Below are 23,766 nucleotides of genomic sequence, written 5' to 3'. Positions count from 1 at the left end.
CCCCAAGCTGTGGCTGCAAGTCCCTATGGGGAGAAGCAGGAGGAAAGCTAGACCTTCCACAGCTATTCCCAAAACAAGGAAGAACCCAGAGTTTACAGGAAGGGATAATCTTTGCTGTCCCATGAAAGTCTCCCCAGAGCAGCTTTGCCTGTGCTGCTGACCCAGCCTCAGCCACCAGCAGCTTAGAGACAACTATGTCCCACCCCATTTATTTGCCAGGGATAACCAGGAGAGCCTTGGACATCTACTTCTTTCCTCTGAAAGGTGACATAGGATGGGCATTGTCTGACCCCCATGGTGACCTACTGCCTGGATGACCAGTTTTATGAGATTACATCCCAGCCAAAGGAAGCCAGCTCAGGGAGCTGCCAGGGCACGCAGCACAGCACAGCTCCTTTGGCATCACAGCCATTATGGGGTGGAACTGCAGCTTTCCAGAGGTTGGGAAGTGCTGCTGGCTTCCTGGAGGGTCCCATGAGGCCATTCCTCCAGCAGCTCTGCCTGGGGCACAGCAGTGGGGACTCTGTGAGATCTGTAAAGCCCTGGAATGTGGTGCCACTCAGCACACAGTGGGACCAGCAAAAACCAGTAGGGCCCAGTACGGGGTTCCACAGAGCCCACGGTGCTGGGCCAGCTGGGGTTGCCCCTCGGGCAAGTAAGAGGTGGAATCAAGAGGTGTCTCTGCAAAGGAGGCACTCAGGGGCCAGGGCAGGGGCTGGGCCATGGAAAACAAGCTGCTTTACAGGAGCCCTGGGAGCAGCTCAGCTCCTGGAAGGCTCCAGCTCATGTTGGTGATGGAACTCATTCTGACCCACCTCTCCACTTCCCATCCAATCCCTGCGGAGGCGGGAGAGCTCTGCCTGACAGCGGAGAGGCCCCGCAGGCCCTGCCAAGGTGCTGGAAAGTGCTGGGAGCCCCAAAGCCAGGCTGGCCCTGCCCAGAGCAGGAGCTCCTGCGACAGCCAGGCTGTCAGCTCCAGAGGCTCTCCCAGCTTTTCTGAGCTCAGGCCTTGTCACTGAGCTCTTTTTCCAAGCTCCAGGCCTTGGAGTAGAGACTTTTTCACCTGAAGCAAGGCGTGCTTGGCAGGAGGGCTGACAGAAATGGGGGGAGCTCCAGCAACATCCTGGCAGGCGGGAGCCAAGGACGTCACCGTCCTGCCCACAACCAGATCCATTCCTGCCCACTGAGCGGAATGACAGGAATAAAATGAAGGTCACAGCAAAACTCACACACTAGTAACTCACAGAGAACCTCATCAAAACAGTAACAAGCCCAGTGAAGGTAGAGAGAGGGGCTGCTGCCTGGCAGGAGCAGCCCTGGGGAAGGATTGCTCCAGCTGAGCACTTCCCAAGATGGGGAGAGGAGAGCCAGGCCCCTCCAGTGGCAGAGGGCACAACATTTTGCTGCCTCACACACATTAAGTGTCTGACTAGGGATGGCTTGAAATCTCAGAAGCCTTTTGCATGCCCTTGCTTTCCCTGGGCTGGCAGGCAGAGGGAATGGGATACCCTCCTCCCGGGAGGTGAGGAGCCCCCAGGGAAGGGGTCTCAAGGCTCCCATGGGACCCCCAGGGGACCCCCAGCAGTCTCTGCCCCACTCAGAGCTGCAGCAAAGCCTGAAGGCTGAGCAGTGACCTGCAGAGAAGAGGAAGGAGAAGATGCCAGCTCAGACAAGATGGGCAGACAGAAGCAGACGGCCCAGGCAGTGCCAGCTGCCCCCAGCCCATGGCAGCACCTTCCTGGCAGGCCAGGGCAGGCTCTGCAGCTTTAAGAGTCCTCCCTCCCAGCCCATGGTGTCAAGGAAAAATCTGACACTTTTTTTCTGGTGGATGTTAATGGACAAGCTCAAACAGCCAGTTGCCTTTTCCATTCATTTTCCACACAGTCCCCTGGGAGGCTGGGAATGAAAGAGCCGATTGTGCCCCCGCAGGTAGGGCAGGAGCCACAGCGGCTCCGGGATCGGCACACCTCGGCAAGGAAAGCTGCAGGGAAGAGTGCCCCAGGGCACAGCCCCCACAGCCCTCAGGCTGTCTGACACCTACACCCCAAGCAACAGAGCCCATCTCGGGGAACACGTTCAGGTCCTCAGGGCCTTTGCGAGGTGACAGCGGTGGCAGCACAGCTCCTACATGTCCCTCAGTGTCCCACACCCAGACCAGGTGCAGCCTGCCCAGCACAGGGAGTGTGGCAGGGACAACGGTGTGGTTTCACAGCCTGCAGCAGCAGTGCCAGGGGAAGCAGCCCACCCCAAGCCCTGGCACCGTGGAGGGTCTGACCCAGCCCCAAATCCCCCCGAGGCACAGGAGGCCCCCTCCTTGCTCAATACCAGGTCTGTGTCTCACAAGCTTTGCTTGGAATAGACAGAGACAGCCTTTTCCAGCCCCATGCGGCCACTCACACCACCCCGGCCCTGAATGGCCGCCTTTATGTGGGAGCTGCTGTCACGAGCCACACTCTGGCAACCGCAAACGGCAGCAAATAGCAGAGGGGTTTGTGTTTCCGAGCCGGCTGCAGCACCCTGGCTGACGTGGGCACGGCTGACAGGGGCATGGCTGACGCAGGTACGGCTTCCGTCACACCCAGCCCCCAGCCCAGCCACACAATGGCACCTTGTTCCCTCCCGGGGAACACAGGAGCTGCTGCGGCCACCCCTCTCCTCTCCTCCAGGTAGGTGAGGTGCAGGACCCCCGCCAGGGGACCCCCTCGTACTTACGCTTCCCACCGCTCCGGAGCAGGTTGCCAAGGCTGACGGAGGCGGCGCCCAGCAGCTCATTCCTCAGGGTATGGCAGATCCACACCTTCAGCTCCAGGTGGCTCTGAGCCGTGACGTTCCTGCAGAGACCAGAGAAGGGGGCTGTCACCATGGCCTCATGGCTGCTCCGTGTTTGGGCAGCGGGCAGTGCCAGCTCCAGGGAGCAGAGGGAGGTGGGCAAGGCCACGGGGCAACAGGAGACTCCCCTTCCTGCTGCCCTCCCAACCTGGCTGCCCCTGACAGCATCATAGTCCAGGGGGAAAAGCTCTGACTGTCCCCAGCCAATGGCCCAGCACAGCACAGGGAGCCAGCCCTGGCACCAGCTTCACACCAGGGGGTCACACGCACTCACAGGGTGAGGATCTCGTTCCACAGCAGCTCGGAGATGCCCATCTGCTTCCCTGTCTTCTTGGTCTCACTGGGCAGCCCGTCTCCAGCCACCTCCACGTAGCAGTTCATGCGTGCCGGGCGGCTCTGGGCCTGGGCTTCACAGACACCACTGGGCAGGGACAGTCATGGGGTCAGGGGAGCCCTCGGCCCTGCTGTCACCCCCCCCATCCCATCCCATCCCTGCCAGGTCGGGGGCCAGGACTCACCGTAGCATTGGGACAGGGGGAGCAGAAAGCGCTTCTCCCGATGGCAGCGATGGCTGCCACCAACCTGATTACTGCCTGGCCCCCATCTTCAACCCTCCCGAGGGCTGCAGGGGAGTCACTGTCCCCACAGACACCTCCCTACCCCAGGGCACAGGAGCACAGTGGGGGCGAGGTGGTGGGGGCACCGCCGGGTCAGCAGTGCCAGGCGGAGGGGCAGAGCTGGGGACAGCTCCGAGGCGATGAGGTTCTGAGGGGACGCGGCTCCGAGGGCATGAGGTTCTGAGGGGACGCGGCTCCGGGTGCCGGGAGCCATCTCGCGGCCAGGGGAGCACCGGCGCGGCACTTGCAGGGCCACGGAGCCACGTCCCCACGGCAGCCGGGCGGGGAAGCAGCGCAGCCCAGCCCAGCCCAGCCCAGCCCAGCCCACAGGGCAGTGCCGGGCACCCCAGCCCCTGCTTCCCCTGGGAAGGGCTCCCAGCCCAGGGTGCAGCAGAGCACACACAGACGCCATTCCCGGTGGAGGGATTGCCAGCGAGGCAACAGGACCCACCTTTCACGGAGAGCTGGGACTTCTCGCAGGGCGGCCCAGCCCTGGCCCTGCTGGAGCTGGCAGCGGCCATGGCATCACCCCCGGCTGGAAGCACAGAGAGGAGACGTGTCAGCGCTGGGCCGAGGGAGCTGGGGCTGCACTGGGGTCCCAGCCCAGGGCCCAAACACAGCCTGGATGCCACTGAGAGTAACCCACACAGCAGGAGACTGGGCAAGGGTGGACAACACTCGGGAAACACAGGCTCCCTCTTGTTCCTGATAAACCAGCCCTGCACCACAGGCAACACTGTGTCCTTGGGAGAGAAGCCTCCTTTGGGAAAGTAACCCCCTTCAATGGCACTGCCACAAGCCAAGCAGGGCAGTGTCAGTCCTCCAGACACCCCATCTGAACAGTGCAGCTCCCCTGATCAAAAGGCCAGTGCTGATCAGGGGTCAGAGCAGGCACCAAAGCCCTGCCCCACAGACAGCACCTCACAAGCAGCCCACGTGTCACCACATGTGAGATCCCTCAGAAGGGACACGGCAGTGGCACTGGCAGGACAGAGCAAGGTCCTGTCACAGCACAGGGAAATGGCTACACCCCTCAAGGGCAGCCCTGGTCTCATCCTAGAATCCCACAGAATCATTAAGGTTGGAAAAGACCTCCAGGAGCACCGAGTCCAACCTGTGCCCAATCCCCACCTTGTCACCCAGCCCAGAGCACTGAGTGCCACATCCAGTCGTTCCTTGGGCACCTCCAGGGATGAGGACTCCACCACCTCCCTGGGCAGCCCCTTCCAATGCCTGAAAATTCTTTCTATGAAGAAATTCCTCCTGAAATCCTACAGGAAAACCCATCCTGTCTACTCTAAGCAATGTCAGAGGGGCCTGGGGCTGCAGCTGCTGTGGGCACGGGGTAAGCCCAGTTGCATACCCTGAGCTCCCGGTCCCCCAGTACTCCCACCATTTCCTCCATCCCTGGTGCCATGTCCCTGTCATGGCACTTCTCCTGCCCCTCCTACTGCACCTTGCCCTCCATGTCACCCCCAGGCAGGAAGGACATGCGCTGTGACACCAGGGAGGGTGGCAGGACACATGGCCAGGCCTCTGCTGAAACCACAGACCACAGAGCAGAGGGTGAGGTCACACATCACACAGGAACACGAGGTCCTGAGACCACAAGTCAGCCCTGGGCTCACTGCCTCCTCCTCCTCCTGGAGAGAACTGGAGAGAAGCTGGAGAGGACAGGGGTCAAGGTCACAGCCCAGAGCCCCCAGCACAGCAGGGCAGAAAGGGGCATTCACTACCCATCCTGGGCAGAGCAAAGAGAAGCCTCAACTCTGTCACCCTGGGCAGCAGCAAGGGCTCAGCAGGGTCAAACTCAACCCCCTCCCACACACTAAAGCCAAGAGTTCCCCCTACCTGGCCACAAGTGGGGCATGTCCAACCTCTCTCTTCCCTGATCAGGGGAAGCAGAAAAAGGAGAGAAGCATCTCCAACAGCTCCAGTCCCTCTCCCTCTGCTGTAGTTTCCTCCCTGCCCTCTCCCCACACCCTCATCAGACCGTACCGAGCTCCATCCCATGGGCAGATTCCCTGTGAAATCCCCTCTCCCAGGGCCTCCCCGCTCCATGCCAGCCCTGTGCGACCCCCCCAAGCACAGCAAACCTGCTCAGCACCCCAGAGCCTGCCCGTGCCTCATGCAGCCACCAGCTCTGCCTGGGAATCCTCCTTTGGCACGGCCAGCCGCTGTCCTGGCTCCATTCCACACACCCCGACCCCCAGCCCCTCGCTGGGGGGAGGTCACTCATCACATTCATTGACTCGCTGTCACACAGTTACTCCCACTCCATTTCTCCCGGCCCACAGAGCACCCCGACCTGCCCTGAGGATACTGGATATGGCTCATCCTCATGACTGCTGTGACTCCTCAGCCCCGCAATCACACGATTCCAGCAATGCCATTCCCATGGCACAGGGAGCAGCCGGGCACTGCTCCTGCTGTGCCAGCCCGTGCCCAGCCCCGTCCCGTCTGGGACGCCTCCAACCGTTTTTCTTTCAAATTCTGCCTTTTCCCCCATTTTCTCTTTTCCCTATTTTACACCGTTTCGCTGTCACTGGCTCTGACATCCTCGGCCACGTCAAACCCCCACCGGCCCCCAGAGCCCCGCGGTGTCCAGTGCCGTTCCCCAGGCACAGCTTTGCTCTCCCCCGGCCCTTTCCCGCTCCCGCACACCCCGCGGTGCCCTCGGGGCGCTCCCGCACCCCCACACAGCGGGATCCCGCTTGGAAGGCCGAGGCCTCCTCCCTCCCCGGGGTTTCCGTGTCCGACAGCCCGGCCCCGGCCTCCCAGTGACACGGACGGTGGTGTCGCTCCCCCCTTACACGGAGTCACCCGCGGGGCTGCCCCGGGAGCAAACACTGAGACCCGCCCCGGGACCGGCCGGTGCCGCTCCACACAGAACTCGGCCGGGCCCGCGGACACCGCACAGGGAGGTGGGGCCGGGCAGCCCCTGCCGCGGCCCCGGGCCGGTACGGCACAGGCTGGGCGGAGCCCGGGGCGCCCGGCAGGCCCTGCCCGCCGGCCGCACGGGAGTGCCCGGGTGCCGGGACGGCCGGGCCATACCGGGAAGGGAAGCCTAGCCCAGTCCAGCCCAACCCAACCCAACCCAACCCAACCCAACCCAACCTAACACAACCCAACTCGGCCCGGCCCGGCCTGACCTAGCCTAGCCTAGCCTAGCCTAGCCTAGCCTAGCCCAGCCCAGCCCAGCTCGTCCCGTCCCGTTACCGGCAGCCGCTCCACTCCCGCTCCCCGGCTCCGGTCATGTGACCCCGGGCCCATCACGTGACCATACCGCCCGGAAGCGCTCCCGCGGCCCCGCCGCCGCTCCCGCCTTGCCGTGCCCGGACCACAGCTCCCGGCGTGCCCCGCACCCGAACCACAACTCCCGGCGTGCCCCGCGCTGACGGTGGCCGGGCGGGGCCATGGGACTCTCGGACATGGCGCGTGTGCCGCACGTCGTGGCCGACACGGGCGCGTTCCTGAGCGCGGCCCCGCTGCAGGTACCGGGGGGACACCGGGGGAGAGGCGGGGGGACATGGGGAGCGCGGGGGACACCGGGGCCGAGCCGGTGTGACGGCGCTCCCGCAGGACATCGCGGACGCGCTGTACACCGTGCCCGAGGTTCTCGCCGAAATCCGTGACCGCCCCACGCGCCGTCGCCTCGCCGCGCTGCCCTGCGAGCTGCGGGTCCGCCGCCCGCGGCCCGACCTGCTGCGCCTCGGTGAGTACCGCGGTACCGGGACCCACCCTGCGGCCACAGGGACCTGCCCCGGCCCAGCTCCTCGGGGGCCGCCCCGCCCGGCTCCCCCGTCCCGTCCCGTCCCGTCTCGTCCCGCCCCGACGGCCGCTCCGCCCCCCCGCAGTGACCGACTTCTCCAAGAAGACCGGGGACTACCCGAGCCTCTCGGCCGCCGACCTGCAGGTTCTCGCCCTCACGTGCCAGCTCCAGGCCGAGACCGACGGCCCCGGCGGGGTCCGCTGGGAGCCACAGGACAAGGTACGACCCGCCCGGGGACAGGGTCCCGGCCCCGCCGCCTCCGCCCACCCTGCTGTGTCCCCCAGGTGCGGCTCAGCTCCACCCCGCGGCATCCCGAGGCCCCCCTGCACCTCGCCGGCTTCCACCTGCCCGCCAAGGTAGGGAGGGGAGGGACGGGAAGGGGAGGGTGTGCAGCCCCCCCGGAGCCCCGGGCAGATGAGGGACCCCGCGCTTTGCCCCCCCCAGCACAGACCCCCGGGGAAGGGGCAGCGCCCGCCCAGCCCCGAGCACGACCCGATCCCGGCGGACAGTGACCAGTTCAGCTCCTTCCTGTACTGGCGGCCACCCCTGCCCAGCATCGAGGAGGAGCTGCAGGAGCTGCTGGTGAGACCCGGGGCCCCTCCCTGTCCCTGCTTCCCCATTTCTGGCTGTTCCCAACCCCTCTGTGCCGTCCTGTCTCATACCCCCAGAGCACCCAGGCCATCTCCCTCTGCCCCGAGAAGCCCCAGAGCCTCGGGGATGGGGCCAGCGCTGGTGAGGAGGAGGAGGATGAGGAGGAGAGCGACGATGACGAGGGCTGGATAACACCCAGCAACCTGAAGCAGGCCCAGCAGGACACGGGGCACTGTGACACAGACCCCGCTGGGGTCCAGGTTGGCTGTGTCACCACGGACTTCGCCATGCAGGTGGGGCTGGGCTGGGGCAGGGGGGTTGGGCTGGCTCAGGGGGCTGTGGGGGCACACTCAGACCTCAGGGCCGGTTCCACCAGCCGAGGCAGGGACGAGTCCTTGGACAGGGTGGGAAAAGCTCTGTGATGGCTTCTTATGTCAAAGCCAACTGGTCTCTCCGTCCCAGAGGCCCCTCTGGGTGGTCACTTCTGTCAGGGTCTCTGCCATGGGCCTCTCCCTGCCCGGGCTAGCAGAGCCCAGGTGATGCTCCCCCCAGTCCCAGCTCAGTGTCCCGTCTGTCCCTCCCCTTGCAGAACGTGCTGCTGCAGATGGGGCTCCACGTGCTGGCAGTGACGGGAGGCTGATCCGCCAGGCCGGAGCTACATCCTGCGCTGCCACGGCTGCTTCAGGTGTGGGAGCATGGGGAGGGGGCTGGGGGGTCCTGCTCCAGGCTGAGCCCGTGTTCCATGGCTCAGGGAACCCCCCCCTCTCCCTGCCTTGCAGGACCACCTCGGACATGACCAAGGTTTTCGTCCCACTGTGGTAACAAGACCCTGAAGAAGGTCGCCGTGAGTGTCAGCGACGACGGGAGCCTCCACATGCATTTCTCCCGCAACCCCAAGGTGCTGAACCCCCGTGGGCTCAGGGTGAGTACCCAGACAGAATCATGGAATCACTGAGGTTGGAAAAGACCTCCAGGAGCATTGAGCCCAACCTGTGTCCAATCCCCACCTTGTCACCCAGCCCAGAGCACTGAGTGCCACATCCAGTCGTTCCTTAGACACCTCCAGGGATGGGGACTCCACCACCTCCCTGGGCAGCCCCTTCCAGTGCCTGACTACCCTTTCCATGAAGAAATTCCTCCACTGGGCCCCTGGGAAAGGGAGCCCGGCCTGTGGCCAGCAGGTTGGAGGGAATCAAAGCAAAACTGTAAACATCCTCTAGGTGTTCCACTTGACCCCAGGGCTTTAGGGCTTCCCTGCTCAGTTCTCCAGAGGCCTGTGGTCCCCTCTGAGCCCCCATGACCCACAGTTGACCCCTTGTCCCCTGGCAGTACCCGCTGCCGGCGCCGCAGGGCGGGAAACACGCCAACAACCCACACCTGGTGGAGGACCAGCGGTTCCCGCAGCAGCGGCTCTCCCGCAAGGCCCGGCAGAAAACCAACGTGTTCGACCCCGACTACCTGGCCGGGGTGTCCCCGTTCGCCGAGCACGACGTGCACAGCCGAGCTGCCAACCTGCACATCCGCGACACCACGCTGGGCGCCGGCCGGCGCCGCCTCAACCCCAATGCCGTCACCAGGAGGTTTGGGAAGAAGAGGTGAGGGCAGGATGTGGCCCCCACCTGCCCAGGTGTTTCAATGGCTCTGGGAGGGTGAGGCCTCTCCCAGACCTGGGAACGGGCTGCGCTGTTCCTCCCCTGCTTTGCTGGTGCCCAGAGTGGCTTCAACTCTTTGGTTTGGGGAGGCCCCCACCGGGGTGGAGGTGGGTGAGGTGGTGCCTTCCCTGCTCAGCCCCAGGCAACAGTTGTGTCCTAATAAACACAAAACTCTCTACCACCGTGGCTCAGTCTTGTTTCTGTAGCTGCCTGTGCCAGGGTGAGCCTTTCTCTGAGCCGTGAGAACAGGGGAGGGAGGGAGAGAGGATTTCTCAGGCTGTTTTGTCCCATGGCCCCACACTGGCATTAGCCAGGGGGAGGATAACGAGCTCCAGCAAGACAAAAGCCAGTGGCAGAGGTTTGTGTTTCACCCTGCCACTGGGTGATGCCCAGGGCTGAAGGGGGAGGCCCCGGGGGAAAGCTTTGTGGATAAATCTGCTGAAATCTTTCACAATCAAGCAGTCTGCCCAGCTCTTGCTGCAGTTTCTTCTTATCCCTGCTGAAATTGTTCAAAATTATATAATTCCCAAAACCTGCTGCAGCCCCTGGTCCTGGAGAGGTCATGGGTTACAGGGTGGGAGCAGGAAGGGGGGACACATCTGGGCCTCCCCAGCCCCAGGTCATTCTTAGTGTGTTGGTACTAAGATGCAGATCAAGGGAATGAGGTAACACCCCCCCAAAATCCTGCTGGGGAGGTGGCAACTCCTGTCATCTTAGCTTTGGACTCCTGGCCTCACCTCCCTGGGGCAGAACAGCTCCAACCACCCTAAGGGAGAGTCTACATCTCCCCAAGTCCCTCAGCAATCCCAGACTATGGAAGCAATTCCTTTGGTTACAATTTGCAGAATGGGTTGGGCAGCCCCCCAGGGGCTACTGGGGGGCTCCACATCACAAAGTCAATGCAAAACACTGGGATGTGATTCCAAAGTGCCTTTTCTTACACAACAGCTGCAGCAGGACACAGCTCCTGACCAGCACCAGATGGTTCCCAGCTGGACCATTCCACACTGGTGAGCAGAGCTTCCTCCCAGCAGAGGGAAGATGCCCTTGGAAAAACCACCACAAGACTTTACACAGCAAAATGAAAACTTTCATCGTTTTATTCTCGACTGCAGCTGTTTACAGAAATATAGTTGCGAGTATACAAATGTCCCAATAGAAGCAAAATATTTTTTTTTTTTTTTTTAATATTCAACAAGTTATCACAGGAGAGCTAAAAACATAGATGCAAATAAAATATCCCCTCAGAGACAAACTGAAAACACCGGGAATCAGTGCTTGGAAAACCCCACCTACGAAAGCCATATACACAGAACTGCACGAAGGAGTATCTGGTGCTACTTTCACATTGCAGGACACAGAAGAGGCAGCTCAGTGCTGGATGGTGCACCCAGAACACCTGGAACACCTGCAGACAGGTGAGGAGGCCACCAGAGGTGCAGCCAGGAACAGAGGTTGGAGCTCTGCTCAGAAGGGGTTGGAGTTTACTCAGCATCAGCTCAGATGGAAATAGTTCAAATCACCTTGTTTTACCCAGAATAAAAGAGCTTCAGGAATATTGCAGGCTGCTAAGGACACTGGAATGTGATCCCAGTTCTGCAACACTCAAAGAGCCACTTTCAAACAAACTTCCCTCCAGGCACTGTTCCCCCAAACAGCTCCTGCCCAAGGACACTCAGGTCAGGCCATTCCCAGCTCCCAGCGGAGCAGCTCCAGGAGCCAAAACCAAGCCAAGGCCATTTACCTGTCGCCTGAACACAGGACCCTTCCCTAATCCCAAGCCTGGAGCAAAGCATGCAGCTGGAATGCCACCCAGTGGCTGCTGGGTAAGGGAGCCTTGGAACCTGAACCTCAGATTCCTCACCCCATCCCCAGCCAGGGAATGTTACCTGGCAATTTAATGAACTGTAACAACAAAAAGGAAAGGGCAGAGATTGGCCCTGCAAACTCCAAGAGAAGAAATAAGGACACTGGCTGGCAGTGTGCTGGAGGTGATCTGATGAACCCTGCGCCACAACAACACCTGATCCACCCCATGTCAAATTCCAGTAGAACACGCTGGATTTGGCATGAAAAGTCATGGTGGACACAACACACACCATTGATTTTATGACCTGCATCTTATAGCATGAAGCTGTGTCAGGGGAGGGTGAGGCTGGATAACAGGGGAAGGTTCTTCCCCCAGAGGGTGGTCAAGCACTGAACAGGCTCCCCAGGGCAGTGGTCACAGCACCAAGGCTGCCAGAGCTCAAGGAGCGTTTGGACAACGCTCTCAGGACAGGGTGGAATTGTTGGAGTGTCCTGTGCAGGGTCAGGATTTGGACTGGATGATCCCTGAGGGTCTCTTCCAACTCAGCATATTCTATGATTCTTAGGGTTTAATTCCTCACACAACCTGTAAGGAATCAGCACAAGACAACAGGTCCCTCATGGCCAAAACCCAAGGGGAGCTTCACTGGCTTTCAAGGAGTTCTCTTGAAGTTGACTGTAGCAATAACAATTCAGATAAAAAATACTTTACAGACTCCTGCCCCTATGGGAATAAAGAGGAATGGCAGAGGAAGCTTCTCCTCCCTGACCCAACACGGCCAGCTGAGCAACAGGGCCCCTTTGCTACACAACAAGGACCAACATATCTGACTGGTGTGAGCCCAGCTCCTCCACAGCATAGCCACCACCATTCCCTGTCTGCACGAGCTGCTGGGAGATTGGGAATGGGAAAAGTCCTGCAGGGGCTCAAAGGAAGCCAGACAGGAGCTCAAGGATGCAGGAAGCCTGGGCTGCCACTGCACTTCCACAGCCCATCCTCAGACTTGTCAGTTCTACCCTAACCCATAGCTGCAAGTATTAATAAAAATATATAAAAATACAAAAGTGGCCACAGCTGTTCCAACCCACAGATTTCAGTGACATTCACAAGCAAAGCAAATTCTGGAGTCACGTTACCAACAGGGCCACACGTACAGGACTGAGAGGTGCTGAGACAGCTACTCATGAGTGACTACAAAAACCTCCTACTAAGGAAAAGGAATATTATTTCATGTTTATAAAAATGTAAATATAACAGTATTCTATGCATGTGTCTAGTTATTTATATATAATAGATATGACTCCTCTATATACATATATATAATCCTAGAATATACAGGCAGTGCATATTTACATTCCTATACAGAATGTGAGAGGAAAAGCCTCTCCTCTTGTGTAACCCCTCTGAGCCCCCAACTCCACTAGAGAATTTTACAAGTTCCCTTTTACAAGAGTTTGCCCCCTGCTGTATTTTTCTTTGTATCTAAACACATTTATCCCATTTCCAACCCTGACCCTCTTGCTCATCCTGGAGCAGTGGGCACAGACTCCCCTGCGCAGGGCACCACAAATGGCATAAATGGGCTGAGCACAAACACAGAGGGCTCACAATCTGCCCCAAAAGACTAACTAAGCCCAAAATAAAACAAAACCCTTGAAAAAACACAGCATCTCAGTGCTGTTTCCTTTTAGCTTCTAAAGAACAGAGCTGCTCCCAGTGTTCTGGACCACAAAACCCACTGACTCCTTGAAAGTCAATTTTGCACTAATGAGAAGTCACCAGCGACCAGTATTTCCTCTTTGCATCTTCCACCTACAGCTCAGAGCATGCCAAGCAATTCCCTCTCCTTGTTCCTGCTTCTCCCACTCAGACAGTGCTCCCTGCACTCCTCTCATGCCATGCCCTCAGAAAAGGAACCAAATAGTTTGCCAAGCAGGAGCACAAGAAATCAGGAATAAAAAACTGTTCAGACACATTTTCCTTTTAAAAATTAGATCCTAAATCAAAATCTCAATAGAAACTTCAAAAAAAAAAAAGTTGTAACTTATCTAAATGAGGGGAATGTCCACTGACAGAGCCGCCCAGACTTGGCACTTCAAGTAAAAAACCTGCCAATGTTTAACTGCTCAGGCCTTATTTTATCTTAAAACTACATGGGAAGCAACCACCCTGTCAGTGATTAGAGGTAATTATAATAAATGATTGGAGATTCAACATCCACTTCAGAACTGCCAGCCTGGAATTGCTTCTTGAACTAGATTTGTGTTAAAATAAGAGCAAAGCATTTGGCTCGCTGAAAGATCAGGCAGTGAGGAGGCAATTAATAACAACTTGCTAATTAAGCACAAAGCACCAGTAAGGCCCTGCCAGAGGAGACATTCAGCTAAAACTGTACATTAAGTGTTGGGGGTGTGATTTTTGTGTCTCTGTGCACACTCACAAAGTAAAAGTGGCCGAGAGAATGTGTGTGGACGTGGGGCTGTGCCTGGCAGGTTCCTCTCCCTAAATCCTCACCTGTGCCCACAAACTGTGCTCTGATATCCCCCCACAGAGGCTTGACTTACAGAGACTAAAACCTCAGGATCTTCTTTCTCAGCCAAAGGGACCAGACACAATGCCAGCAATCTGTGTGCTCCCAGAGAGCAGAGGGGGAAACACAGGGATCAAACAAAGCAGATAAAGCTCCACTGACCAATCTCAACTGCTTAATTACAGAAGAAAATGCTCAGGACTCTGGTAAAACACGTATGTGGCTCCTGTGACATCCTGCAGCCTGTCCTTCAGCTCTTTTTTGGCTGATCCAATCCCTCCATCCTCTGAAACAGCTCTGAGCACGTGCCAACCGCTGAGCGACCTCTTCAGTCACAGACAAATACTTTTTGAAACCAAATCACATGTTCAAAGTGTTGTACATTTAAACATTGACCTAAAATGAACAGGTAAATCTAACACGAGGAAAGGAGGTGTTTCCAGAAGGGAAAAGTGGGATAGCACAGCCCTTGATTGGTTTGTTTTGTACATCTTTTTCTCTTCTCTTCACAAGCGATCTCAAACAAACCCACAATTCAAACATACTGCCCTGGAGCTGTGGCAGTCCTGGGATGAGGTTCTCTTCTGGGCACCCATCCTGTTCCATGGAGAATTGGTCCCTGGTGACTTGGCACTGACCAACATACAGATACACCCCTTCGGAACAACAAACAAACTGAAGCAGCACAGAGTGAATCGATCATTCCTGTCACTTCTCCTGTGTATGATGGCCCCAGGTGACACCCAACAGCTTGTCCTGGGAAATGTGTCCTGCAAACACCGTCAGTTCCTTTTCCAGTAACTGGCTACGGACTTCCACGGCCCTCTGGAAGTTGTTTCAGTCCATAGTTCTCAGTCTGAGCCCCACACAGCATTTGGTCACTGCTGTGAGGCTGCTGCTTTCGCATCATGAACCATTACAAGATGTTGTTAATATTTTGTCTTAGCAGGGGAAAAAAACAAAAAAAAACCCCAACAAATCCACAAAAAGAAAAAAGTCTGGTTGGGGTTAAAGCAGCTCTGGACATGATGCAGCAGGGAATTTGTTTTGTCATGATTAAAATTTTCGAAGTTTGAGCATAATTATAAATTAAGAGTTAAAACACAGAGGCGCTAATAATAAAATATTAAATAGGCAATGAGAGCGGAGAAAAGCTGAATGGCTCATTCTGAGGGAAACCCCGATATTTCATATTTTGTATAATCCTAAATGCCTCTGGGTTTCCTTCCCAGACTGTGAGTAAGGGACACACCGAACACAGAGCGAAGCTTCTCATGGCCAGCTGGACCAACACTGCCTGATGGAATGGCGAGAGATGAACACGTTATTTATGTTGCAAAAAGTACTTAAATACTCAATAAAGACATAACAAACCCCACCCCACCCCACTGTTATCAGACGCCACGTTGTGGTAGAACATCAGACAAACTCACAAATTTACCACAAAAATGTGTGGCAAAAAGAATATTTTATATATATGTATATATATAAATTTTTTATATTTATGCCAATGTACTCACTCAGTACAAATAGCAAAATAGTTATACCATTTCCTAAATACAAAATATAGCTTTCCAAAAAAATGAAACACACATTAGATATAAACCATCCAAAACTTGAACGATTGAAAACTGTATTCAAAATTAAATGACCCAGAGCAGGTCTCTTTCTGAAAAGTTCCCTTCATATCGGCAAGAAGCCTTACTACTGAAAACGTAATTCAATGCCTCTCAATGAGAGAGAGAAAGAGAGAGACAGAAAGAGAAAGTGAACGTCGTGACAGACCCACAAACAGGGAAAATCCAGGGAAACCAACAAAAACTCTACACGGCTCAACTACGCACACAAGTTAAGGGGAAAACACACAGTAAACAGACTTGAGGAACTTAAAAAAAAAAACAAAAAAACAAAAAACCATTTACAGACTGTTCTTTTGTTATTTCAAATAACAAAAATGAAAAATGACGTGACACCAACTACACTCTACGAGGCGTTACGGCCGCCCGGGGAGCGGGAGGAGAACACAGATCTGAGCGAGGCTTTAGTGAGAGATCACAAACTGTCCCGAGAGTTGAAGCACCCAAAAAATTCACATGCCTCACAATACACCTGCATGGTCTGGAGTGGGTTGTTTTTACATTCGGTAACAATAGTCAATGATTTATTTCTGAATTAAACACGACAATCTAGAAACCAGACTTGGGGCTTGGTGGTAGAAAAAGGAAAAATCACTTCAGAACTGCAATGAGCTCCACGTGCTACAAAGATGCAACAGCTCAGGACGAAGTGATGTTTTAAGAAGGCTTAAAAATGATGCAATTTGCCCCCTACTTGGAGTAAAAAGCCAAGCTGAAGATTTCCATCAGTCACAGCTGGAAAATGGCAGGTTAAGGGGGATTCCTGCGTTTAGAAGGTGGTGGGGAAATTGCTTCCTCCCTCCTTACTCCTTGATTATTTATCAAAGCTTCTACTGACTAAGTAATTTACTGCCAAGGATTCCTAAAAGCTGCTTCTGAGCTTTAAAGCCAGTAGGATATTTAAGTCTTTTCTTTAAAAACACAGTATGAAACTGAGGGAGAAAAGGAAAACCATGGAAAGGATGAAAGGGAGAAGGCTGGTTTGGGAACAGCTAATGAGACTTTACAGAGCTCTAACCCATCAGTCAGAGTGAGAGACACAGAGGAGTTCCTTCCTCAGCCAGAATGTTCTTTACAAGCTGAAGGTGTTTTAGAGGAGAAAATTTTAAGAGGAACTGGAAGTTCCCCTTCATTTCTTCATTTTGCACAGCCACCAAACCCTTGCTCTATGTACAGTTAAGAGATGTGGAAAATTGTTAATCCCATTCTCAGATGGGAATTGCTCACCTCTGGCTATCTATAGCAACAATTCTCTGCTTGGTTATATCAATATTTTCAATTAATAAATCGCAGATTTGGCTGTCCCACTCCATGTCAATTGTGAGATTCCATCACTTACTGACAGCTGAGTCACAGCTCATGTCAGAGAAAACTGCTGTTCCTGCTTCATGAGCTTTCCTAGGCAAAAAAGGGGATGTGAAGAAGGAGGAGAAGGGGAAAGAAGTAAACATGGTAACATGGATTACCTTCTAACAACAATAATAACTGACCAGATATGCTTTAAATTCAAAGAGCCCCCACGGTAATGAGGTTTAGGAACCTGGTAACAGCCCAATCCCATGCCCCAGTAACACAAAGCATAACTCCTCAGCATTATTGGCACTACAGAGCCCAAATTCCATGGCTGTGGCCCCAGGTCTGCCACTGGCCACATGTGTGCTCTTTAGAGAGGGCCACTTTTCCACAGAAGCAATCAGTTCCACGCAGCCTAATCCAGAGTCGGAAGGTCTGAGAGGATCTGGGAAATCGTCGGGTTTTTTTCTTCACAGAATTTCTGCAGGAGAAAACAAGCAGAAAAGTAATGCACAGCTAACCACAGTCATCCTCTTACTGCTGTGTAGTGCCTTCATCTTCAAAGTGTTCCTCACAAGTAGCAGCAAACTGGGGGTGAGTAGCAAGAGAAGGTTTTGTGGAGATCTTAAAGCCAGTACCCAAAGGGGGCTTCCAAAAGAGCTGTAGAGGGACTTTGGACAGGGGCCTGGAGTGACAGAGCAACTGGGAATGCCTTAAGCTGAAGGAAGGCAGGGTTACATTAGTTATTAGGAAGAAATCCTTCCCTGTGAGGGTGGTGAGGCCCTGGTACAGGTTGTCCAGAGAAGCTGTGGATGCCCCATCCTTGGAAGTGTTCAAGACCAGGCTGGATGGGGCTTGGAGCAACCTGGGATAGTGGAAAGTATCCTCGCCCATGGCAAGGGGTGGGATGAGATGGTCTGTAAAGTCCCTTCCAATCCAAACCATTCCATGATTCCATGATAGGAACACAGCATTCTTTCCTATCGTAGGATCACTCTCCTTCCACCCTTCTGCCTTTTGCTTTTTTTTTTTTTTAGAAAGTTTTTAAATCCATATACAAACGCCTTTAATTAAAAAAATTACATTTATCACTTAAGTGAAACTCATGGGGGATTTAAGGATGGCATCACAGTTAACCAGGGCCAAGTTACACACCACAACCCACACTAGATTCCAGAGTCCTTACAGTTCTTGGTGCTCACTTGTAGTCAAAGCCTCTTCCCCCCCTCTGAAAAAGGCACCCTCTAAAAGCAGGATGTTTCCCAGTAACAGCTGATGGTGTCAGCACATTTCTGGCACAGCCTCAGCCTGTGGCACACTCAGGGCCTGCCATATTCCACCAAAACTTGTTTTCACACTACGTTATTATAACCCAGGGGGCAAGTTCAGAACACTTCAGACTTGAGGTGTTTGTTTTTTATTCAGTAAGTCTCAAGTTTTTAACTGCAATCACATTTCATAAGCCTGTCAAGCTGTCAGCGATCCACTCTCCTTCCTAACAAAATACTTTCTAACAAAAGGCTGTGACAGCAGATGACAAAACATATGAGAAGTGAACAACAGGCCTGGCCTCAACCAACTGCTGCATACAAATTCTGACTTGGTTTAAAAACTTCATTCTGGTGTTATAGTCTTAATTTAGCATCACTGGTGGTTTAGCTGACCTCTTAAAGCACAGTCATACACTCCAAGGTAAAAGTGTACTGTGCAAAAGCATAGGTGTTGGCAGGACAGAACCCAGACACTCAACCTCATCACTTACTTGCCAGATTAGAAGGAGCCAGCCATGTTGTTCCCCTGGTTTTGCAAGGACACGAGCAGATCATCAATTTTCTCCATGTTCTGGTTGGGTGCCATCGCCGGCGGCAGCGGCGCCGGCTCCGAGATCTGCTGGGACAGGAGCGCCGGCACCGCCGCCTGCCCCTCGCCCTGGGGCTGCCCAGGCTGGCCCATGGCCATCAGCTCCTCTGGCAGTGGGGCTGGCCCCGAGGTGAGCAGCTGGCCACAGTCTGGGGGCAGGAAGAGAACACAGGAACATTTCAGTGAGGGTAAGTCCAAACACACACTCGGGTACGACCACAGCAGAGCTGCTACAACCTGTTGTACCATCACCTGCACCTCTCACTTCTGGGGCTCCACAGCTACCTACAGACCTTTACAAAGAAAGGATCTACATCCCACAGAACTTGTCACAGAAGCTAGATCCAGACAGGGGATAGGGGAAACTGCACTTTAACCGACATTTTTCTGGACTACACAGCTTCCAAAATCCTTGCTTTCCTTCAACAGTGTGTGGACAAAGCCAACACGCATATTGTGGAAACCAAATCCAGCAAGAGAAATGCTCTCTTAAGAGAGCACAATCATTCCTAGATTAGATATTAAGGAGCAATTCTTCCCTGTGAGGGTGGTGAGGCCCTGGCACAGGTTGTCCAGAAAAGCTGTGGCTGCCCCATCCCTGGAAGTGTCCAAGGCCAGGTTGGACAGGGCTTGGAGCAACCTGGTCTAGTGGAATGCGTCCCTGCCCACAGCAGGGGGGTGAAACGAGATAAATTTTCAGTGCCCCTTCCCACCCAAACCATTCTGTGATATATGAGAATCTCTTCCAAATTGCAAGCTCAACATGGGGCACCTGTCACTCACTGTTTTGGATGCCAAACAGGAATATTCCTGATGTCTGCTGGGATGACGCAGGGGAATTCTGCAGCTGGTTGATGGCACCTCCTGCTGTGTTGTGGAACAAAGGGGCCTGTTGCTGGGGAGGAGAGGCAGTTCCTGGCATTCCTGCCATGCTGTTCTGAGAGGAGTACATGGGAGACTGCTGCAGCTCCGGCTGGCTCATGCTGTTCTGCAGGGCAGACATGGAAGCTGAGGAGATGAACAGGGTGACTTGTTGCTCTTGAGAACTTGGGGATCCTTGGACCAGCTGAATCTGGGGCGAGTTATGGAAGATGGTTGGCTGCTGTGCTTCAGCCTGGTTGGAGCCAGGATTTTGGAGAGAAGACACTGGGGTCTGACTCTGGAATTGCATGGGCTGCTGCTCCTGGTTCATCGACGCCATGTTCGTCTGCGGATGGAAAATGGACTGGCCTTGTTGCTCCTGGTTGGTAACTGGGTTTTGATTGGGATTGAAAATCATGTTCTGCTTTTGAGAGGCCATGGTACCCATTGCACTTTGATTGCTGAACATCATGTTCTGCTGCTGCTGCTGCTGCTGTTCTTGTGCTGGAGGACTGCTCTGGATAGCAACGATCGAATGCTGAGATTGGAAGATGGCTCCTTGTTGGTTCTGAGGGATGGAGCTGGACTGGATGGAGCCCAACGACACTTGAGACTGAAACAAACCCTGCTGAGCAGGCTGGGTCTGAGGCTGTTCCTGGGGAAGCATGGAACTCTGGATATGAGATATCTGGGTCTGCTGCTGGAAAGAAGTCTGCTGTTCAGTGTTTGTTGCTGTCTGAAGAGAAGAAATGGAATTTGGGCTTGTAAAGAATGACATCTGTTCTTCCTGAGTGGCAGCGTTGCTCATGGAACTCTGGGAGAGGAACATGTTGGCAGACTGCTGGTCTTGAGGAACCGAGGAGCTCTGCAAGACACCCATGGCATTCTGAGAGTGGAACATCGGGGGCTGCAGTTGGTCAGAGGAGTTAGTGTTGGTCTGGTTGTGGACAATGGAATTTGAGCTATGAAAAAGAGAGCCTTGTGTTTCCTGGGATATATTCTGAGTATCACCAATAGGATTCTGAGAGTGGAAAAGCTGAGCCTGTGAGTGCGGAGATTGCTGCATGAAGCTTCCCGACTGGATCGACATCATTTCCCCACCTTGCTGGAACAGGCCCCCCCCCTGCTGCTGAGTCCCACTCGCCTGGACACTCATCATGGTTTTGGTAGACGAGAAGAGATTAACCTGGGACTGACTTTCCCCACTGTGCTGCATCTGAACCATGGTTTGAAACACAGAGCTCTGCATCTGCTTACTCTGTCCCGAGGCCTCTTCTCCATCTGCAGAATTGGATGCCTGGAACATGGCAGGGCCGTTGTTGGAGACCTGCTGCTGAGCAGGGGCAGCCGCCTCGCTCCCCGAGACACCGGGGGATGAAGAGAATAATTCACACTGCATTTGCATGTCTTCATTAGTTGATAACCCACTCATCATGTGAGAAGCCTGCTGGTACACCGGGGACTGCTGCAGGGCTCCGTTCCCCGACGTTGTGGAGGAGAACAGATCCGACTGCATCGGCGTGGCCGCCGGGCACATGTTCTGCTGGATCCCAATCACCATCGCCGCCGACGTCTCCATCGCCTGCTGCTGCTGCTGCTGCTGCTGCTGGGGGTTGGACAGGGAGTTCTCAGGCTGAGAGTGAACGTTCTCAGCTCGCCCAGGCAAAAGGTTCTCCGCTCTGGAATGGACAGCTGTGTCTGAGGAGGAAAATATCCCAGGATTTACACTATTCTGTATCTGGCTGACCTGTTGAAAGATATCTGCGTTCAGCTGATCTTGGACATCCTCACTGCTGTCTGAACCAGAGAACAGAACAGAAGATAACTGCTGTTGAGCTTCCAAAACCTGCTGCACCAAGTCAACGTTCCTATTGCTGCCAGTGGCAGTGTTGGTCGGAAAATTCCCAGCCTGGAGCTGCTGTATCGTGTTCTGTAACTGACTCACGCCGCTGGCCGATGAGAAGATACTCGATGAAATCTGCTGCTGCAAGGCCTGTGCTGGCTCTGAGAGCGTGGACTGTTGTTGTTGTGATGCATCAGTCAACTGTGACAGAGTCACTACTGTGCCATCCGACTGCAGCACTTCCCTGGTCTGGGAATCCCTCGTTTGGAACTGGGCAGCCTGCTGCAGTAACGCATCGCTGTTCTGCAGCTGCCCCGGAGTGGACACTGCTGAGAAGCTGCCAGGCTGGGAAATGTCCTGGGTCTGGATTGTGGTCAGGGGCTCTGGGTTGTACACCTTGGGCTGGATTTGCTGCTGGTTTTCACTTTCAGAAGGTAAATGGGAAGCAGAAGTTGATATGCCAGACATGCTGTTTTCCAATGTTTGTTGAGTTGGTCCAACCACATTTGAAGCCTGAAAAGAGCAAGACATTGGATAATTTATAAATGTAGTTGGGTGATGCTGATAAAATTTCCCCCACCCTCTTATGTCCAGGGAAGATCAGATGGAGAAGATGTGATGTCTGTGTATCTCTCCAGAGATATACCCAAACCAGCAAGCAAATGATTACCAGTGGAAATGGTAATGGAGTTAAGGCACAATTTAATGAAAGCAATGCTAGGAACTGATTAAAAGAATATTACAGTAATTTACTAGTTCTGTACCACAGCACAAAAAACATCATCACAGAATCACTATCCGACTCTGGGTGCAGGAGCCAGGTGAGTTATCTAAGGAACTTGTCTGTTATTTTACTCCTGCTCTGTGATCATGTTTTACCCAGGTTGACCCCGGACATGGCATTTTCCCTGTCTATTACTCTTCTCCACTATTAAAGCATGGACAAAGGGGTAGATGTAACTTGGACTCTCAAAGCTGCTGTTCTCAGCCTCCCACCAAACTCACCTGGAACGTGGGGGGAGAGCGTTTTTCTGCACTTACTTCCATTGGAGCCACATCTTCGTTCTTAATCATACTGCTTGGCATGAGTGGAGTTATCAAGGCACTAGGAAGAATGTTCACCTTCTCCAGGTTACAGCCTGAGGCCTTCACTGCTGCAGCCAAAAATACAATGCATTAGATCACTTCAGCATTAATTTTAATCTCACAGAATCAATGAACAGTTTGGGTTGGAAGGGACCTTAGAGGCATCCAGTTCCAATCCCCTGTCACAGGCAAGGAACACCATCCACTAGACCAGGTTGTTCCAACCTGAACACTTCCAATAATTTTTTCTGGTCTACATAAAAAAATTACATAAGATATCCCAGATCTTTGCCGTAAAAAATTAACCTTTCTGATTTCAAATAATGCTGAAACTGGACAAACCAACAGGAAAGCCTGTAAAAACCATCGTTCCATAAGTCCTTTCAAGAAAATTAAAGCATTAATCCTCAATGTAAAGCAACAGATCTCCATGCTTTAACCCAATTTAAACCTTACAATAAGGTGGCAGTAAAATTTCTGCACAAGTATATGAAGTGGAGAAGGACAAAGCAGAGATAAAGCACATAAAGCACACGAAACTGTCTGACCTCTGGTTCATGATCAACCTGGAGCAGAACAGGTACAGGAATGAACTGTCACAAAAGAGTTGGTAAGCAGAAACCCACATGAGAAGGTAAATTCAGATTTATTGCATAAATTAAATGAGGCTATGAAGGAACAGAAATAGCACGTTGTGTTCTGAGGAACAGCAGCTGTTCTCTAGCAGTTGGGATCTTCCCTCGGTGAAGCCTCCACACTAAATTAGATGGATGTCAGGCTTACCCTGTACATTAGTTATTATTTTCCTCATTTTTTCAATCTGGCTACTAGAAATCTTACCAGTCCTTTTACCAGCTTGTTTCATTGCCCTACATATTTTTGCATATTTCTCCTCCAATTATTCTCTGCAGGTTTAAACTCATCAGATCTTGTATTATCCTCCCTAACAAGTTGTAAAGTCAACTTGTAAATCCATCCATGCCAAGACCAAGCTCTTAACTTCAAACACGAGCTCTGTGGGTCTCACCTGCAGCCATGGATTCCTATCACACCTGGGATCACACTGCTCACCTTCAACCTGCTTTTCCAGAGCAGGCTGTGGAAATTTCCAGTCATCTTTGTGCACCACTGGAGTCTTAACAGGCAACTAAGAGACATTTCCTTCCTCTATTTCAATACTAGAAGGATCAATTCACACTTGAAAAAAAAAACAGGTAAACCTAAAACTTGTTCTTTTGGAAGGAAACGACGAACTTTGCATGGATAGAATGCTCAGAAAAAAAAGTCCTCACTGATGGGAGTAAGCTGAAACTCCCAGAATTAACGTTTTTAACTAGACCCACTGAAAGCAGTATCATTAAACCTATAAAATACAGCTTCTGAAA

At 53.7% G+C, this 23,766-nt stretch overlaps 3 protein-coding genes across 14 annotated transcripts in view; 1 reads left to right on the top strand and 2 right to left on the bottom strand.

The window, feature by feature from the left end:
- WWP2 (WW domain containing E3 ubiquitin protein ligase 2) overlaps positions 1–7,207 on the bottom strand; it is a 35,051-nt gene extending 27,844 nt beyond the window's left edge. Inside the window, 5 exon segments of the mRNA XM_032701106.1 lie at positions 2,713–2,831; positions 3,104–3,233; positions 3,236–3,250; positions 3,898–3,981; positions 7,188–7,207. Coding sequence (XP_032556997.1) covers positions 2,713–2,831; positions 3,104–3,233; positions 3,236–3,250; positions 3,898–3,967 — 334 coding nt within the window. The 5' untranslated portion in view covers positions 3,968–3,981; positions 7,188–7,207.
- NOB1 (NIN1 (RPN12) binding protein 1 homolog) lies at positions 6,857–9,647 on the top strand. Its single transcript, XM_032701108.1, is given in 11 exon segments — positions 6,857–6,940; positions 7,029–7,161; positions 7,304–7,437; positions 7,503–7,574; positions 7,663–7,800; positions 7,887–8,102; positions 8,399–8,442; positions 8,444–8,494; positions 8,589–8,615; positions 8,617–8,731; positions 9,139–9,647. Coding segments are annotated over 11 exon segments (1,278 nt in total). The 5' UTR covers positions 6,857–6,862; the 3' UTR covers positions 9,409–9,647.
- Positions 9,648–10,543: 896 nt separating this feature from the next.
- Positions 10,544–23,766, bottom strand: part of NFAT5 (nuclear factor of activated T cells 5) — a 58,106-nt gene continuing 44,883 nt past the window's right edge. For 8 of the 12 annotated variants that reach the window (XM_032700941.1, XM_032700942.1, XM_032700949.1 and 5 more), the window contains 4 exons: positions 22,301–22,449; positions 19,375–21,808; positions 18,494–18,740; positions 10,544–17,212 (listed from right to left, as the gene is read on the bottom strand). In XM_032700941.1, coding sequence (XP_032556832.1) covers positions 18,502–18,740; positions 19,375–21,808; positions 22,301–22,449 — 2,822 coding nt within the window. In that variant the 3' untranslated portion in view covers positions 10,544–17,212; positions 18,494–18,501. The remainder of the gene's footprint in view (positions 17,213–18,493; positions 18,741–19,374; positions 21,809–22,300; positions 22,450–23,766) is intronic. The other 4 variants (XM_032700945.1, XM_032700946.1, XM_032700943.1 and 1 more) reach the window with 2 other exon arrangements.

Source organism: Chiroxiphia lanceolata, chromosome 13 (assembly GCF_009829145.1).
Source record: "Chiroxiphia lanceolata isolate bChiLan1 chromosome 13, bChiLan1.pri, whole genome shotgun sequence".
Taxonomy (NCBI): Eukaryota; Metazoa; Chordata; class Aves; order Passeriformes; family Pipridae; genus Chiroxiphia; species Chiroxiphia lanceolata.
This window is presented reverse-complemented; position numbering and strand designations above follow the sequence as displayed.